The sequence below is a fragment of the Stigmatopora argus genome, chromosome 11 (assembly GCF_051989625.1).
Source record: "Stigmatopora argus isolate UIUO_Sarg chromosome 11, RoL_Sarg_1.0, whole genome shotgun sequence".
Lineage (NCBI taxonomy): Eukaryota > Metazoa > Chordata > Actinopteri > Syngnathiformes > Syngnathidae > Stigmatopora > Stigmatopora argus.
Genome location: NC_135397.1, coordinates 12,091,356 through 12,111,798, shown reverse-complemented (window position 1 = coordinate 12,111,798; position 20,443 = coordinate 12,091,356). Strand labels below are relative to the sequence as shown.

The window sequence follows — 20,443 nt, the reverse complement described above, 5'->3', positions numbered from 1 at the left end:
CAATTTCAGTGCACAAGGAGACAGATAACCATTCACGCTAACACTCATACCTAGGGGCCGTGTGCGGTCGATTGGTCGCCGGTCTTTTGGTTGCCGGTCTTTTGGTCGCTGGTCTTTTGGTCGCCGTCTTTTGGTCGCCCCGACCGCGACAACGGGCGACCAAAAGACCGGCGACAAAACAAAGTAAAACAACACGGTATACGCATCAATAAAAGCCAACAATGGCCATGAGCAGTTTCACTGAGCCGACGTGTGAGTGTATAAGAGTTTGTATGTACATGCGTTGTCCCTTTAAGAAGCTACATCAGTCAGGGTCTTAACAAGTTCTCCAACAAAAAACAATAAAAGTCCGGGAAATTTGGAGCTTTTCTTTGGCCTAATAATTACTATGGCATTAAGTATGACTAAATAGTAATTCACAGTTTGTATTTAGGGAATTTGAGCAACGATTTAAATGGTAATTATCACTTACCTTCCGGGCGACCAAAAGACCAGCGACCAATCGACTGTGTACCCTAGGGGCAATCTAGAGTGTTCAACAAGCCTACCCTATGTGTTTTTGGGATGTAGGAGGAAACTGGAGTACCTGGAGAAAACCCACGCAAGCTCAGAGAGAACATGCAAACTCAACACAGTGAATACCGACCTCGGATCGAACCCACGACACAGGACTGTGGGGCCGACACGCTAAACACCTCAGGGAAATTATATTGAGTAAAATATAAAGGACTAATTTTAACATTGTTGTTGTAGGATTAAAGAGAATAAGAGGAGCCGCTTTGGTGACCCCAAAACTGCAGAGCTACATTTTTACAAGACGTAATAAATTTGTAGGAATAATAATTTCAGTTGCGTGACAGCGCCTTTGCGGTACGGAGAAAGTTGTTGTCCAGGGCGGTCCCTGCCTTAACTGTTTATACAATCTGATCAGCCAAAAGACAAGCAAGGTCCCCTCGCCCCCAGAACCAGCTTGGAGGATTTCAGCATGTTTACTCAGTATATACAGGAGTCAGAGAAAACAAGAGCCTGGCTTCCCAGAACACGGACGGGAGCAGATTAGATGTTGGCCCAAACGTGGAACTTGGTGCACTCAGGGACCCTCTTAAGCCCAGCAAGGTTAATGAAACATAAATGTTTAGTTTTATGCTTCGCTCAAGAAGCCAAGCATACATTCCGCACAGAAAATTTTGATACGATACAGATTTGTGTAGCCAAGGAAAATCAGATAGAACATGAATAGTAAATATGATCACCAAACCCACATCTTTAGTGGTTGGAATGTAATTAAATAAATAAATAAAAATAACGTATAACACAGGGTTTTCCCATGCAAAGATGTAAACGTCAACACATTCATACATAACCTCGACTGGCAAGGGATGATTTTTTTATAATTATAGTTTTCTTTAAAAATATATACATAATCCAGAAGAAATCAGTAATATGTGGAATAAAAATATATTATTAAGTACAAGGGAATCAATAATCATGTGTGATGTACAGTTAATAACGTTAATATTATTGTACCAATTGTGTAAATTAAATGTTTTGTGTTTTTTTTAAGAAAACACACTTTTATTTATCCCTAAAATCAACCCATTATCGTAAAATGAAGAGAACAGTAAATCTATAGCGCTTTATGTTTTTACGGTGCCCAAAGCACTTCACATTAGCTCACATTCACCCATTTGAACGTATATATTTATATACACGAATGGTGCTGCTGCCAACCCACTGGGGGGCAAATTAGGGTTCAGTGTCTTGCCCAAGGCTGTTGGAATAGCAATTAACTTTGTATTCTTTGTATTCTGAGAAAATAATCCATTATTAGTCTGCATTTACAGAACTGTACATTTCTGCCTTTTCCTGATTATCTTTAATGCTTTTTCAGGAAATGGCATAAGAGGGGATTCAACCGTCACTCTTATTTTTTAGCCAATTTGGCTTTATCTCAATTTCCCTTTACGCTGTTAAATAAATTAAAATTCATATTACTCATGTGTGATGGTGTTTATTCATACTTAATTAAAATGTTAAACAAAGGTTAAAAACATTGATGTACATGAAACAAGTGTGGTGTTTCTAATCAGTAGTAAGTTGCAAAAAATCCTTGTCAATAAATAAAACAAACCGGTCTTATTAAGTGAAGGCAAGCCAATGAGAAGCAATGAGGCCATTTTCAGAAAGCCCATTAAATCGACAAAGGAAAATACAGGTGTTCATTACAAGTGTGTTCCATATGTGCCTCTAAGTAAACTTGAGTTTAATTTGGTGCTATATGATTGAAGGCGACAGTTATTCCAGCATGGCTTTTTAAAAGGTTTGGGGACGTGCCCTTCGTGGAGACCCTCGCTTTAAACATTCTTGGGCTGCCAGCACTTTAAACCAACTTTGACACATGATCCCAAACAATTTTCTCGAGACAGAGCAGCTCAATTCAGTATACTAAACACACCAACATTTCTCATAAACATAAAGAAAAAAACTGCCTACGGCAGTGTGGGAGCCTACATTACGCCCTGCACAAGACGCCTTGTTTCAGTGTTAACCGCTTTGCTTTAAATCTCACATCGTGTCAACACTCTTGGCCTTTAAAATTAAGCATGCACCTTGTAAAAACCTTAAAAGATCACCTGCAAGTAAATACTCGAGAGCTTGAGCACAAGTGACAACCACATAACCACCAGTTAACACAAGAAGCTCAGAGTGGTGTTTAATGTTACTACTTCAATCTTTCTTCAAGTCAAAAATGCCCATATGCGGATCATGTTGGACTCATATGTGGAACATTGTTCTAGGTTAAGAAAAATTAAGTGAAGAACAACTCAAGAGGATCAAAATTGCAATCCAACCCATTATTGCATCCTCAGTCTTTCACTTTTGGCCCTGTTCCTTTCACATTATGAACCACATGTACCATTCACTCTTAATCTTAAGGGTTGCATTTTTTTTTTAGACTTCTCACCATTCAGTTGAATGAGAGTTTCAAAACCTTACACCAAGCATGTAATTATTGACTTCTCTATCTTTACAATAAAGAAAAAAACAGAATAAATTATCAATCTTATTTTAATGATGAACTTGATTTTGATTAACTGTGGAAATATTCAAAATACCCCAATTTTCAGACGATAAAGAACACCAGATTATAAGGAGAAACATGAATGAACAAACTTAATTTTATGAATTAGGCACATTGGATTATCAGGGGCATGCATGAGTGCATCAATGCAATAAACTCTAACATAGCCTGTTCAGGTTTACACATAATTCCTAATGCACATACCAATGTCTGATATTTGCTAATATATAAACACATTTATTGATGTCTTAATAGGGTTAGTTTAATGTTGGTTTAAAATGTTCCCAATTAGCACTCTAATTAATGCATGCATCCTTGCCACACCAGATGAACAACAATATAAAAAGACAGCAAAGCCATAATATATAAATTAATGCATAGTAACTGTGAGTAAAGTTCAACACATTTTCTCTAATGCACATTCCACAATTCACTCAAACCCAAAACATATAAAAAAAAAAACAAAGTTAGACAGTAGATATTCAAATAGCATTATCATTGCACACAAGACAAAAGTTCCATGCATGGGTTATAACAATAAAACTTTACAAGGGTCCACATCAAGAAGGCTTGATACCTTTTGGAACCGCTTTTCTACTTTGATTGATTTAGGATTGTAAACTATGATTGCCAATATGTACACAATACATAAAAAGTAGCAGCACAAGACAACTATACATTGTTAAAGTAACGGTCGAGACAGTTTAAAATGAAACTTCAGAATGTTTTCTTCATTGCTGCATCCAAACTAAACTCTGTTTCAAAGGAGGAGGCAGATAAATGTACAAAGTCGACCATTCTATTTTATGGTGCTGGTTGGAGATTTTTCCAGAACATTTGATTTTAATTTAAATGTAAATTCCACTATCCTCTGCAGCTAAGCAACAGTGACACACAATAAAAACAAAACATAAGTGTTTGAGAGGAAAAATGAAATATCCACTCAACATTGTGTAACACACCATCAGTAGCTTCATCAGTTAAACACACATGTAATGCACTCATTTAGTTTTCTCTACATCAACAAGTATTGCCTGTTCTGAATTTTCTCTCCTTCTTGTGATTGACAGGATAAAACTCTTTTGGCTGGCAGGCAAAAAACAAAGGTTTTTCACTTTGATGGCCTGGCAAAGGACTCGGACCTTAATCGAGTCAAAGATGAATTCCATCTTCCTGTATATAATTTCTGTAAATTCGAAACACAACTTGTAAAGCAGCGATCCCTGACCTTTTTTGAAACATGGATCAGGACTGATTACATGCACAACCGTCGTTCCAGGGACCAAATGGGTATCTGATTTTTTTTTTTGGCATCAACTCTTAGTAATGACAAAAGACAATAAAGTGCACATTACATCAAATCAGTCCACTGCCATTAAGGCCACTGAAAATATTAAATATTTTCACGCCGTATTGCAGAATTAGCGGGTTCCCTGTCGTTCCATCTGGTGGGGATGGCAAGTAATTATTTCAGATGAAATTGATGTAAAGTACGTACTACTTAAATGTGGTGAGACTTTAACCAAACAATACCGAAAGCAAAAGTTGAGATACTCTTCAAACGCTGAGTTGTGTGGCCTTTGAAATGTCAGAATCATAACATGTCTTGGGGACAATTGTTGTAAGGCACAAGAAAAATTAAGGAAAACAGAAATTGACTCTCAACTCTGAGGAAAAGACAGGAGGTGGAGATGAAGATGCTGAGGTTTTCCTTAGGAGTGACTAGGTTGGATAGGATTAGAAATGAGAAAATAAGAGGGACATACGTATTAGAGACAAGGTCAGAGAGAGACTTCAATGTTCAAGTTAGGGACTACATTGGTAAAAAGATGTTTACGGTAGTGCTGTCAGGGAAGAGAGCTAAAGGTCGACATAGCACACGGGTCAGCAACCCGCAGCTCCGGAGCCACATGCGGCTCTGAGTGGCTTGGGAAAATAAATGACTAAAAAAACTTAAGTGGTTAGGATTGGGTTGTTTTTTCATTTTCGCTTCGGTGTGTGCATATGTTCGCTTTTTACCCCTTGTTTATCCCTCCTCGCTTGCCCTTCCCTCTCGTTTCCAGCTGCGTGTCATTGACAATTATTTCCGGTCTTGTCTATTTAAACCTCACAGAATCTTTGTTATTTGTCGGACCGTATGATTTACGCCTCCTTGTTTCTACGTCTCCTCGTGTTTTCTCCGTCAGGTTTGAGTTTACTATTTGACGCCAAGTCTTTTGTTATTTTCTTTGCCTCCAGTTTAAGTTATTAAAGTTTCGTTTGAGCACTCATTCCCTCGTCCATTCCCTGCTTTTCTGCACTTTGGTCCACTCCACGTTTCCAAGACACAACATCGCCAAGGACGTAACAAAAGTATTTAATTGAACTGTATTTTATTTGTAGTAGTTCCTTAATATTTTAGTTCTAAATTGGAAGATTAATGTAATCTTGACATATTAGAATAGATATATATAGATTTTTTTTTTCGTCGCTCAAAATAAACGTCATACGCGCGAAAGCCAGTATACCAGCTAATACGCTGTGCATTTGTCGCGACTTTCAAACGCAGCAAGGCCAAGTATGGAGAAATGTAAGAAAAGAAAAATATCTAAAAAAAATAGAATATTCAATGATGCCTGGGCAGATTCATTTGCATTTACCTCTGTTGAAAGTGGCCTACCAATATGCCTAATTTGTGGAGAAAAACTGTCTAACAATAAACATTAATAAACACAAATAAATGTACGGCTGGGGTGAAAAGGAAGTTGTTGTTTTTTTTTTAAATATTTTTCTTTCTATTTAATAATTGCGTTCATAAATACAGTAATCCCTCCTCCTCTAAGTCACCTCTTTAATTTTTTTAATTTTTTTTTTTACTTCACTGCTGAGTTCTAGTACCAAGAGTGGCTTCCACTTACGAGTTTCAGGGTGGATTTTCACATTTTTATGAACATTAAAAAACAAAAATATATATATTTATGTTTATTAATTAATAGCAGAATATTTTTTTGCGAAGTAGTGAATTCGTGATGAGTGAAGTCGCGATAATCGAGGGATTCCTGTAAATTCATTTTAGATGCCGAAAAGTATTTGCGGCTCCCAGTGTTCTTTTCTGTGGAAATGGGATCTCTTTCGGTGTTAAAGGTTGCCGACCCCTGACCTAGCAGAAGATAAATGGATGTGATGAGGGAGACATTAAAGTGGCAGGTGTAGGGGGATGATGCATAGGACAGTGTGAAGTAGAAAAATATGAATTTCTGTGGCAACAAGGCCTAAGTGTCACATCTTGTTTGGGTTTTGGGTGGAGGTGTGTGTGTGTATGTGCTTTTTGCCTCTTGTGTCCCTCTGGTCTTCCCTTCCTCTTGGAACAAGCTTCTCGTAATTTGGTAAATTTGCCCTTGTGTGTCATTTTAAACCCTGTGTGTTTGTGAGTCATTGTCCGATCGTCAACTTTGTTTACTTCATGCCAAGTTACCACGTCTCCCCGTCTTCCCGTCAGGTTTGATTTTGTGATTTGATTTCTAAGACCATTTTCTACCTTGTAAAATCCTTTTTTGGGGGAGGGGAACAAAAGCATCAAACTTATCACTGTCTTAGATAATTGTTGGTAATTATGAATAATACTGTCATATATAATCACGGATAATTTGAGCAAATTTGTTTCAAAATTGCCTATCAAAGTTTAATCAGTAGGCTACCCAAGAGAGTTATGTTCCCAAAAGGCTGTGCAATGTCCCGACTTCTTACGTACCCATAGTTGTTGAAGACTTCACAATGGGACTCACATTCAGAGTTGAAAGCAGGAATTTGAAAAAGAAAAAAAAAGTTAGTCTGTGTTATCTTCGGCAGGCGTAAGCATTCATGTTTTTGACAACATAGAAGCCGATGGTCAAGGGAGGCATGGCTATTGTCCGTCCAGCCCGCAGAGTCTTTGGTTTTATTTCTGGAAAGGTCTCATTGTCCAGCATTAACAGCCTCTCGCCGTTCAGTTGCACATGTCTGACAGAAGGAGGAAAGGAAAAGAACAGGAATACATAATTGTGCTTTTATATCTTACAAAACTATACCGTGTAGAGCAGGGGTAGGGAACCTACGGCTCGGGAGCCATATGTGGCTCTTTCCATGGGTGCATATGGCTCTCCACTAACCTGTGAGGTAAAATATGAAAATGACTAGTGAGAGAGCAGAGTCCTGAACGCACCAATAGGAGCGTCACGTCGACACTGTGGCGTTAAGACTAGCTCTAGCACCACTTTAATCATAATTTAGTTTTTCATTACTCATCTCATTAATACTGATTGATTACCAACATCATAACAATGTTGTCAAAAGAAATCAGAGACTTTTTGTGATTAAAAAGTGGTGAAACGACAAAAAAAATGCACATTTTCATATATTTTTACTTTTAAATTCTGAGAATGGCTCTTTGGCAATAACATTAGAAAATAAGAATTGTATATGGCTCTCTCTTTCAAAAGGTTCCCGACCCCTGGTGTAGAGCAAGGGTGCCCAGCTCCGATCATCGAAGGCCCCCTTATTCAGTTTTCTATGTCACCGTCCACCAAATCAAATAATCAGGATCGCGATCAAGCGTCTGGACAGCTTGCTGATGAGTGGATCATTTGATTCAAGTGTGGTAGAAGAGGGAATATATGGAGAACAGACTGGATAGGCCATCGAGGACAGAAGTTAGGCACCCCTGGTATAGAGACTGGGTGTCTAAACCGGCCCTCATGGGCCGCAGTTGGTGCAGGTTTTCATTTCAACCAATGAACAGGATATACATTTTCACCGTCTTAAAAGTGTAATTAGTTGATTACCATCAGGCAGTGCTGGTTTCAGAAAAAAACCCTCATTGGTTAAACTGTCTGTCTGAATCAGTTGGAACAATAAGCTGCACCCACTGTGGCTCTTTGTGGAATAGTTTGGAGAGAAAATGATTCGTTTGTTTACTAGGTATACTTGCCCACGTGGGGGTGCTACTGCATTTCCCATGAATTCACTGAAGTCATAATCACAATCTCTACATTAAATTGGGAGCAGCGAGAGAAACAGCAAGGTAACTGAATTTTTCCACTACTGGCAATTTTTAAGGCAGCGAATTAATAGGGTGAATTCTTTTTTTGATGGCCACTGACATTCTCCTGCAACATATCCTTCAATGTTCAGTCCTGTTTAAGCATTGGTATAAACAGAAGCCATTTAAAATATTCACTCTCTTAAATGATAAAGCGATTGTTTTTATTTAGAAATCATTCTTTGTTTGTTATTGTTTTTTTTCTATGCTTCCCCTGAATTAAATGTTAGATTCAATGTATTTTTAACAGGGGACATTTGTTAAGTCATTAAAACCATATGAACTATTTTAGGAAGGTGGATGAAAATGGATTAGGGTTAGGGTTTAGGTAATTATTTTATGAGGGTGACAATATTTTGCACACTGATAAAAAGGGCCTGCTAAAACGATGGAAAATACAATAAGACAAGACTGAAAACAAATCAGTGCAGTAAGGAAATACTGAACCTTTTGGTCTTTTATAGCATTTTGGATAACTCATCTGACTGTCTGACAAAATATTTAGCAAAAGGGAAAAAAATAGAAGAAATAATTGAACAAAATTGTTGTTATTTATTATGACAATTTATAATTTTAAAGTTCGAGGATTTACTTTTTAATAACTTTATATGCTTGGTCCACTGAATTGCACTTATTGGTTCCTCAGTCGTCCAGTAAAAAATATACAACAAAAAATAGTAGGCTAAAGTGCCTCTAATAAGAATTAGAATATTCTGATATAGACTAAATTCTAATGTTTGCATAAATCCTAATCAACCATTTGTTTCAGTCATTTTGTTGGTAGGTGTGTGTGCGTGTGTGTGCATGGGTGTTTACTAACTTGGCTTTAAGTCCTTCATTGCCATAAGGCTGCAAAAGGTATTGATGAACAGTCTTGTTCCGTAGTGTGCCGGCCAACTTGATTTTCTTTCGAGAACGATGTAAGTTGATGATATAGATGGTGATGGAGCCTCTCATGTAGTTGTGACTTGCAAAATAAAGAAAATGCCATGTTTATTTTATTTGTATATTTTCTGTTGCTCTGGTCAAAAGGCTGTATCTTTGTTCCCTTCTGCAAGCACAGCTTAATTACAGTATACTCTTGCCTTGTCAAATGTGCTAAAATTAGACAAAAGGCTCCAAAGACATGTCAGTCTTTCATTGCTTTTCTATTAAAGATAGTGATACAATTTAAAAAGCAAGTTCTTGATCCAAGTTTGGGCAAGATGATTTGATTAGTGAAAATGAACTATTATGCTGCCCACTGTCATTATTCGTTATTATTTAAATTCATTTAACCACATTTAAGAAAAGCATGGCTGATGGCCGACAACATGTGATCCAACTCAATATGAAGAGGATCTCCCACAAAAAGAAATGTGCCCGTCAATCTGATTTTTTAAAAAAAAAAGGCATTTGCTTGCTGCTTGCTTGAAATTTTTCTGAACTGGCCTCTGACAAGAAAAAGCAAAAGAAAGTCAAAGGTCCCGTGAAGCGTGTGAACGTCACTGGCAATATGTCTTAGGTTACACAAACAACAGTATTAAAATCAAAGCACTTGGGACACAACCTGATAGGCAGACCGGCCAAAGATAAATAACTTTAACAGACAGATAAGACAAACATGATCAAATCTAATAACGGCTCCGTCACGAACTCAAAGACAACATAATTCTAGTGAGTACCACATGTTGCCTTTGGAATTCATGGTCTACGCTTTTGCTCTATAAACATGGTTGTGTCACCTCGAGATTTCATTCCTAATTCTACATTCATTTTGTTATTCTTTAATACCAGGAAAGCCATATCATTTATAAACCTTAAATACAAGTGAAAGAAAACTGTTTGGAAGTGTGTAAAAAAGTAATACATCTTGGTTTTGGAGGAAACAAAAATAACGTTTCAGACCTTATCAATGAAGATGTTCTCAGATCTCCACAAACATGTGTTGATGGCGTTTGATGTTGATGCTTTGCTGGAAAAGTGAAAAAGAATGCTAACCACTAAAAGGGCTAAAAGGGTAGCGAAAGCCAAGTATCTAATCTTTCAAAACCGCTGACTGCCTGTCTGTATTAAAGCTGGTTGCTGTCTAACACAGAGCAGTCAAACCACCATCCACTCAAAATCTTTGTAAAACCGCAAAACTAAACAAATACAAATAATACAATTTGATCCAAGAGGGACTGTTGCAACTACCTTGCGGTGTTCCATACGTCCTGATACACAGTACACAGCAAGGGAAATCACGGGTCTCAGATAGTGGGCCGCCCAGGCTCTAAATCTAAAAGTGTTTTGAGTTGTGACTGTGCTTGGCAATGAAAATGCCTTATTTTACATGTGATTGGATGAGATTGTCAAACATTGGAAAGAGTACAATGTGAGAGAGTTGAACGGTGAATGAATAAAATGTTTTGGCGTGTTATTTGCATGGTAAAAGCTGAATATGCACCAAAGCAGCTTTGTGTAAAAGGTAGCGATGGTCTTTATACATTCATTATTTGATTGTACTTGTTTCTCTGGTGCTCCCTGTATATTATGCTGCTAAGTGAAACCCTCTGTGGCATGGAAAAGGTTGGTAACCGCTGCTGTACAATTTGAATGCAGCTCTAACTGGGTATGAATGGTGCACAAACAACAGGTGGGTTGCTGTGAGCAACTATTTCTACGATCTACAAACATGTAACGTAACCTTGTCATTAAATTTGTTACACAACTGCCGTCCGTTTACCACCTCAACCATCTTACCTGTGTTATCCCTTAACATTCTTCTAGCCTGTAAGTGAGCCCGTGGGGAGTAAGGCCGTAAATCTAGCCTGGTGCTGACAGCTCCTGGCCAGGGTTAAATGATAACCTTGAACATGCCATGGTGGTACTCTTCATCTCCTCCCTGCACAGACTATCTTATTGTCCCACCCCTCAAATGGACCCCTCCAGCCAATCCGAGACAGAATAACGGCGTAGCGCACATTTCAGCAACTCTTTGACGGTGTAAAGAAAGAATCCACACACCTGATAAGTGACATCCGTTAAGTTTTATAGGTGTGTCTGGGGTCATCTTATTAATGGGATGTAGAATAGATGAACCAAGACATGAAAATCATCTGTAACATTTCCAAATGATTCCCTGTACTGTTGTGTCGGCCTCAAACAACTAATTACTGCATAAGTAGTGACCCTTTGCATTTGTGATTGTCAATTTCAAAGTACATACTTGGAGTAGCTGGTGCAATGGGCGTAGATGCGCAGCTTGTCCCATATAACGCGTCCTTTTTGGGGCTTCCTTTGAAGTCCAGCCACTCGCACGGCCAAGACTTTTGGCCCCACCAGACGCTTAAAGAGCAGGGAAAACCAGTAGTCCTATAAAGGGAAATACATTAAAAATACATTACCATTAGGATGTATTCCCCATACTGGGTCAAAAAATTGAATTTCATTACTATAGGTCCGCCAAAAAGATTCCAGTAGTAAATATTAGTTTTGGCGGCATAAGCCCAAGAGGAAGTCATGTGCCGCATAAAATAAAGAACGTCCGTTGTTTGACACTTGACGCTAATTGGCCCGTGGATGATGTCAGATTGTACTGAACAGACTGCCACCAATTCAATTAGAATTTTTTGAAACATTTATTGCTTTTCTCTCTATGGAGAGATTTAACACCTTTCCAAGAGCCCCTGAACAACATGTGTTCCTCAGGAAGTTCCCATGCAATCCTGCATATGGCAACATTTAGGGGTTTATTTTTTTCCAGGCAGACTTTAACTTAATTTGCTGCTGAATCACTGAAAGAACCAGAACACAGTATAATATTGGCCAGAGGCATAGAATTGTTTGTATTGGTGTACAAGATACGTTGTCAATACTACATGGTAAAGTATTACTCTCAGCATTTGATGCCAGCAGCAAACTCAAGATGGTTAAGTGGACATTTTTATTTCATTTATTTGAATTCAATCAATAACATTTCTTAAGGCTTTTTAAATAGAATGCTGACCCATTAACCTGCACAACCTCTGGTGCCTTGTCTGAGCTTTTTTTTAATGTGGTTTTACAGCATTTGTGATTTTTGTGATAGTGTACACCATTCATGAGAATTTAAAGGCACCTGTTTGACTTAATGACAGAGAGACACCTACCATCATGACATTAACATTCATTTAATGAAGAGACAGGCTGTAAACTTCTGACATGTAATGCCCCCAGGGTGGTAAAACTACTCACCTGAAACTGACTAAACACCAGCTGCAAAGCTAAAGGATGCACAGAATGGCAATAACCGAGTGCGTCAACAGTTTTATGGTATATAATTGAAATGTCTTGATGAGCAAATGGCAAAAGATAAATAATAAGGTTATGATATCAGTATTTGTCCATCTCTATATCCTTCGATGTTCAAGTAACACGATTTGTGAAAATCTTGACATTCCAACTGTCGCTGGCTTGCTGTTTAATGGCATTGAACACAAATTTTGCTAAATAATAAATTCTGAAGAATCTTCACGCTGTGTTATGCGATTTCCCAGTTGGAATTTTACTATGAATCTAAATATGGAAATAGATAGACCTGCCAAAGCATTTATTGTGTTTTATCGTGTGCTGCTTACAATTTACAGACCCAACTCTGTTACAATTAGAATTTAGGGACCAATTTTACTTCAATCATTTGAATTTTTAAGCCTTGTGACATAGTAGACTCATGTTGCAGTTTCTGCAAACTTTGATTGCTTGTGTCTGTACAATTCATTTTAATTCATTCATTTTCCGAACCGCTTTATTCTCATTAGGGTCGTGGGGGGTTCTGGAGCCTATCCCAGCTGACTCCGATAACTGATAGTTTGAAGTCACATTGGGTAATATTTAAAAGGATAATGGAAAGTACAGACATGAATGCTCAGTTTTATTGTGAGTGTTTTGCCCTTGGTTTGAGATCTGGCACACAGAAAAATATGCATATTAGTAGAAAGTGTTACTGGACTAGAGCGATGCCACTCTGCTTCTTGTGCACTGTGGAGATGCCCTTCAGCCTTGTTTAGTCTTGTTTGCGACACCTTTGCCTGCAATGGCCGTTTGTGTGAAGTGTGTGTGTGCGCACAGCTGTTTGAATAACATGAAACAAAAACAGACTGCAAAAGTTGAACGTCCCCTCTGGGAACGTATAAAGTATAAAGCCATAAAAAATAATGTTCTTAGTTAACACTACACACTAAATATTTTGGCAGCTATAAAACCCACCTCAGATTACAATATCTGGGCCTTCACAAAGCACCTGTGGATGAAGACCTCATGAAAGAGCAGATTGTAAAGAAAGAAAAAGAGAAGTGTGGGATAACTTATCAAACGCCACAGTAAAAATGGTTTAGTCATTCCTTGAAGTAGGAAGTGTTTGGGCCTCCTTTACCTAAAGGGAAAGGAAGGGCCAGGTCATAAATTTCTGGTCGACGGGACAGGTTGGCCCTGCAGTGAATTCTCTCAGCAGGTAGCCTAGCACAACCTTTTGAAATCCAACATCTTTAAAAGCATTGTGAACCTAGCAGGCGGCCACCAGTCCAAGAAAAATAATGGAGATGCAGAAGAAATAAAAGAAAGGTCATTTTAATTATTTATGACCGCAAAGTTTAGGTAATTCCCATGAGTTAGTGATAGGGTTAGGGTTAACTCAGCAGGGAGCAGGTGGCGGACACCCCTATTTGGTTGCCAGCCAATCGGTTGGCGCAATGAAACGGACAACCACTCATGCTCACAATCAAACCGCCACTTAGTGGAAATCGAACCCATACTGCCCCACCGAAGAACCACTGCATCATTGGGTGCCTCTCTCACTACTTATTACTCCTCAAATTAAGTTTTTATTACTAAGCAAAATGCTTCATACCAATGTTTTTCAGCTTTAAAGGAATAACTTGAACTAAGTAATTGGTCTGCAAGGAGCAAAACTTGAATATAAAAGCTATCATCGTACAGTTTTGCACAAATGGGTTTCAATAAACATGCCAGATAAACTTAATGAAACAGTATTTGTCCTGACAAGGTCAAAATGATTAAATTGCAAAAACATGGCAAAAACAGAAATTCATTTATTCATAGTAAACTATATTTCACAATGTAGTTCAATATTTGCCTGAATCTCAAGTTGCATTTCTCTCAGTGGGACAATGTGATGGACAGAGAGAGGCAAAGAGTTGCGATGGGGGATCAAGGGGGCATAGTGACACTGTTCTGAGTTACTGACAAAGGGCTAAGGTTACATGGCATTTCGGCCCGCGTCTAGCCACTCATCACCACTAAATGCCTTTCATCTCAGCTAATAGCTCCCATGGGAAAAACTATGAGCTGCAATCCAGGAGACGCAAACTGGGTTGGGACTGGTCGAGGAAAGAGAAGTGCTAGAGCTTCAAATTGAAACTCAAGAAACATATTGTTGCAACTCATTTGATTAGGTATCATGAATCAAAAGTTTAAGTGGTCCAGTTTGGCAAAACCTTATACACTAGAAATTCACAATGTGTTTTGTCCTAATTATGTGGCTGTCAAACAACTCCAACAATATACACAAATGAATGTTGAAGGAATAAATGATTGAATAAATGTGGATTTTCACACCGTCTTAAAATAATAAAGAAATAAACCAAATCAAGAATATATTGATGATAGTTGAGTCTGAGGATAGTTGCAAAGAATACAAAAATTTACCCCATTATTAAATATCCTAAAAAAACAAAACAAACAAAAACAAATCAAGTAATACTTTGCTGACTTTTGCAAATGTCCACCCAATACACTTTCTGATATGCCCTGAAGATGATTTGGCTGCCAGTGAACTATCATCTGGGAATGATCATTTTTGCAGTTGGTGCATATATTCATGTCAGAATGAAAATTTCATCAAAAATATTTCATTGGCATAAGTCAGAAAAAGAGGAGTGTCTAGGTGCATATTTGAACCGGCGTTGTTCTGATGAGGATCAACTTACCGGTAAAGGGTTAAAATGCTGGTCCACGAGATGTGTATATCCATAATCAAAGAACGAGTGACGCAAAACAACATCAATTCCGTGAACTGCAGCCATTCCCAGCGTGTTGGCCCACCTGGTATACGAGACACATGATTAAATAATATAGAAATGTCTTCCCAAAGTTGGTCAAACATGTTGGTAATTCATTCATGATTATGCTATACTGACAGTCCATTTCCGGAAGCTACATGATGCAAAGAACATTACTGACAGGAAAGCAGCTGCGAATGTGTCCGAGAGATTGTTGATCCCTCCTGACCATGCCGGACCCAGTCCACCCAGCCACAACTTCTTACCAGGTGCGTGTGTGCTCACCACCTGACAAAAAATGGACACAGAGGTCTAAATACCTTCTTTCAAACATGTATTTTTGTGTTGTTCCGAAGTATTGTTATATCATCAGCATTTTCCAAATGTAGGCACTGTAAAAACACAATGTTGTGGGCCAATAAAATTGCGAAAGGTTGGTTGGTAGAGCACTCATCTCTATTAAAAGTCTTTTAAAAAATTTAGTTCATTTGAATTGCTAGGTGCAAGTTTCCACTTGATTTATTCTGAACAATTGTTAACATGGTTTGGTGTTGCTGTTCTGGTTAACATCATAATTCAAACACGCTCCAAAATTACAGCTCTCCTCTGGTGCATTTCCACTGAAATAATTATGAGTAGTACTACCTTTTTTCTGATGGGAGAAAAAAGTTGGCCTAATGGAGCACCAGGTCTATTTAGGGAAAAGAACTTGAGAACATCTACATCATTCTCTTTGCCCAAAAATGTAAGTACATGGTAAGATAATTTTGCCGACGGAAAATCATTTTTTTGTTAATGTTCTAAAGCAGAAGCTTAAATGTTAATTACATTTTGAGGCTTTACCCTCATTAGAGCCTTAAACTAAAAATAAGGCAGTCAAAACTTATGGAAAATAAGGTATATTTCACCCAAAGATAGCCTGTCTAACCCACTCATAGAGCAAATATGTAAGCATAAAAAAACTATGTATATATGTGTGTGTGTATATATATATATATATATATATATATATATATATATATATATATATACCCACTCATAGAGCAAATATGTAAGGATAAAAAACTATGTATATATCTGTATATATATACATATATGTGTGTATATATATATATACATATATACATATGTATACATATGTACACATATATATACATATATATATATATATATATATGTGTGTATATATATGTGTGTATATATATATATATATATATATATATATATATATATATATATATATATATATGTGTATATATATATATATATATATATATATATATATATATATATATATATATATATATATACACACATATACAAAAAAAAGCTAGCAACCCTTTTCATATTTAGATTTGGAAATTCCAAGCTTTAATATGCAAACCATTCCAACCAACCAACTTTTCAGAACTAGTTGTACCTTGGAAACCTTAGTGATCTGTTCTCTCAGTGTATCCAACAAACGTGTTTTTAAGAAATCTTCCACTTTTTTCACTCTTCCATCCTGGAAATAACTGTGGAACACATACAAATACACAAATATATTAAACGTTTCCAAGCTTCTTTTTATATGAAGTCTCATATTTAGAAAATAATTCAAAGTAGTGAACTTGTTCATTGGATTTGTGATTAGTTTGACATGACATTTTGACTTAACATTTCGTTACCAGCACTAATCTTGGAATGCAATTTCGAGAAAAGGAGTTGTAGTATAATTTTACAAGGTCAAAATTTGCCCAACTGTGACGAACTTCAAGTGAAGTTGTGGGACAAGGTAATGAATTTGCACTGTTGAAATGAGGTTTCAAATTGCAGCTAAAAAAGGAAGGTTCTTCAGCATGTGATTGTGGATGTTTGTCCAAAGATCGTTCGTCGTCAATGGTAGCCAATGAGTTTAAAGAATTTCACAGCTTTGCAAGATCCATGTTTGACTTATTTTTTTCCCATCCTGGTAACCAAGTAGTTTAATCTTTTGGCCAATCCTAAGCTTTTGAATAATCACTCACATTTTCTGTTACACTCATCATCATGAGGATTGTTGGTCTGCCAGGGCCTAACCCAGTCAACTACGGGCAGCAGACAGGGGACAGTTACCCACCGGGGATGGAACCCTTGATTTCTGTGAGGACAGTGAGGCAGATGTGCTAATCACACGCTCCCCAGGTCTGAGTGAAATTTCTCTGTTCACTTCTGTTTCCTCACACATCCTAAAAACATGCATGGTAGACTAATTAAACACCCAAAATGCGTATGAGTGTGTGCGAGAATAGTTGTTTTTCTATACGTGCCCAGCGATTATCTGGCAACCAGTTCAGGGAGTCCCCCACCTCCTGTCCAGAGGCAGCTGGGATTCATCAATATGTATGTTGTATAGAAAATGAATAAACTTAGTGGAATGATAACAAGCAGCTTTCTACCTGTTCATGAACAACATAATTTATGAAACAGTTTATTCTCTTCGGATCATAATGACAACAAACAGAATACTGTGTAGATGAACTCATTTAATTTAAGCTTTTTTTAAGATACCAATTACTAACCATTCTTTTATTTTAGAACTAAAGAAAGAGCCCAAAAATGATGTTAATTCCTCAGTCACAGGATACATAAATCAAGTTGACAATGTTAATGAAGCCAGCGGAGCACAGGGAAAAGGGCTCATTAGCAGTATTTTAACATCAAAGAATTCTTGGCTTTCAAACTTCTTTATGTTGGAAGAGCTTTAACTTCACATGTGACCAATTGTTGGATTTTCATTGACATGTTTTTATCCGTGTGGTTTCTCTCACATTTCTGTAATCACTCTTAATTAGAGTTTGGTTCAATAACACAAACATCATTGGCAGGGGGCACGTGTGCTAACCTGAGAAATATGGCTCATCTGTAGCCAGATGCACAGCGCTCTTTTCACACTAGGGCTAAACTAAATCAAAATGTTAAATAGAGGGAAAAAAATTTACAGAAACGACAAAAAAGAGCAACACGTCATTTGTAAAGTTAGAGTACACCTACTCAATGCTATATAAAATTGAGGAATTGATATATTTGTGTCTGCTTTTGTCAATTTTATCATATTAGTTATTTGACTCCTGCAACATTCGGTTAACAGCTGTTGTTATTAAATTCATTTACTTGTACATTCTTTTGGATTTGTTTCCTTGGCATGACTAAAAAAAATAGAGCAAATACATGCTAAGAATGCACTGCACTCCCGACTCTCATGTAGACAGCACTAATGCACTACTGCTTGCAATTAGGACACAGATCAAGTTTGCTCTACTCGGGGCCTCCACACAGCAAATGGGAAGCAAATTTGTCCCATTCACTTTTTTGGCTCATATTTTCACAAGCCCAGACTGGAATGCAGCAGTCAAAACTAAACAAGGTCAGAGGGCCTAATTAAATGTAGGCCACTGATTGGGAGAGTATTCTGCACTCTAGGTGATGTTTAGAAGCTTTTTAAATGTACTTCCTTCAATAAAATATGTAACTAACATTATGGATTTTAGTCACACATAGTCAAATGGATTTTTATCATAAAAATACAGTTGATGATTTCCTACAAATGGAAATGTCCAAACAATGAACTCAAATAAATACTTCAAATTCCATCTATTTTTCACACATTTCCTAGCTATAGCCTCAGGGTACTGGTGCCTAGCCTGTCAGATTTAAGGCGAAAGCCATTAAACACCTGAATGTATCAGTTCACCAGGTCACTTGAGGTTACCTTACTGTCAGTGTCTTAAACAGTAAATATTTAAGAAACTTTTGGGAGGGGAAAAAAGTAAAAAACCCAATTGCTAAAATTTCATTCAACCTTAGCAGTCGTCAATTTATCTGACCAAATACCAAAATAAGAGTTTTACAAAGAGAAAAACAGGTTAAATCACAATTGTGTTACGCAAGTTAGAGCTCACATAAAAAAGGCTTAAAACTACTGTTTGAATATTCTGTACGGAAAATAATTGTTAAAAACATGACAATTTTTATGTCTTACGAATTTAAAGTGTTGACATCCACCTTGTATTATATAATACAGTGGTACCTTGAGATACGAGCTTAATGCGTTCTAAGACTGAGCTCATATGTCGATTTTCTCGTAACTCAAACGAACGTTTCCCATAGAAATGAACTAACGACAAACATCTTGCATGGCAACCCGCTTGTACCATAACATAAGCAAATTTAAATGAACTTGGATTACGATGCAGACACACAAAAAAAAATTTAATCTAACCTAACACTAAACTTAATTTTGTTTGACATTTTGATACCTTTCTTCTCCCGGCCGGGTTGGCTCTATTTGCCCCGCCTCCAAACTGACTTTCAGTCAATATCGAGGGTTTGAGTTTGTATTCCCTTCAAAATATTCCCAAAATGATGCACACTAATGTCCACACAATAGGATAACGCACGACCACTTGGCAACAAGAAGTAGTATATACGCCATTTGCACTGACTAACGGGAAGAAAAAAAACACTGAAAAAGTGCAACGCTCCGCCCAGTGCTCACAGAGACAATACAAAGAGGGAGTTGCGACCACAGAGACATTACACGAGGGAGTTGCGGGGAGAGAGACAGTGCCCATGATGTTCTTATGAGCAGCATCTCACGTCCGCTGTCTGCTCGTATATCAAAATTTGTCTTGTATCTCAAGATAAATATCTGCTCAAAATTTTACTCGTATCTCAAATTGCTTGTATGTCGGGGCACTCGTATGTCGAAGTACCACTGTACCTGGAAAGAATTAGTACTAAACAAATAACTTGATGACAGAAAACCTGTCTGATTGACAAATTGCTTCAAATGTTCAACTGTTATGTGAAAAGTACGCCTCACAGGAAATAAAAAAAGAGGGTGTTCTAAAGAACATGTCATTTGAAGGCATAGTCCAAGATTTGCAGGATACACCACAGACTTGTTAATGAAAGGTCTCAGAATGTATTACTTTATGTCTTCTTGTAGACTGGAGAGATTCTGTCATGCAGGCCAGTTAAACTGAAATCTAGAGCTCCAGTATAAAACTGGCTAAATGACGGGGAGAATGAGCTGGAACATATGGTTTTATTTTAACAGTGTGGGTGGTGTTTTTCTAAGACGTACTGACAAGCCCTTCCTCCTTCCGTTTCTTCTAATTAGACTGAACTTTCACCTCACTGACTGTACGTTCATGCTAGGTGGGTCTGCGTGTTCTACATTGTGCAAAAAGACAAGAGTTTGATAGATTTGTATGCATTCCTAGAATGTTTGCAATAGGCAAATGACAGGTGTTACTAATTTAA

The 20,443-nt window shown here is 37.5% G+C and overlaps 1 protein-coding gene across 1 annotated transcript in view; it reads right to left on the bottom strand.

The window, feature by feature from the left end:
• Nucleotides 1-3,111: 3,111 nt before the first annotated feature.
• The window catches only part of hpse2 (heparanase 2), a 42,384-nt gene continuing 25,052 nt past the window's right edge, over nucleotides 3,112-20,443 (bottom strand). The window contains exons 7-12 of the mRNA XM_077614184.1: nucleotides 16,578-16,671; nucleotides 15,339-15,445; nucleotides 15,086-15,200; nucleotides 11,329-11,474; nucleotides 8,959-9,105; nucleotides 3,112-7,060 (exon numbers count right to left, since the gene is read on the bottom strand). Of these exons, the coding sequence (XP_077470310.1) occupies nucleotides 6,898-7,060; nucleotides 8,959-9,105; nucleotides 11,329-11,474; nucleotides 15,086-15,200; nucleotides 15,339-15,445; nucleotides 16,578-16,671 (772 nt within the window). The 3' untranslated portion in view covers nucleotides 3,112-6,897. The remainder of the gene's footprint in view (nucleotides 7,061-8,958; nucleotides 9,106-11,328; nucleotides 11,475-15,085; nucleotides 15,201-15,338; nucleotides 15,446-16,577; nucleotides 16,672-20,443) is intronic.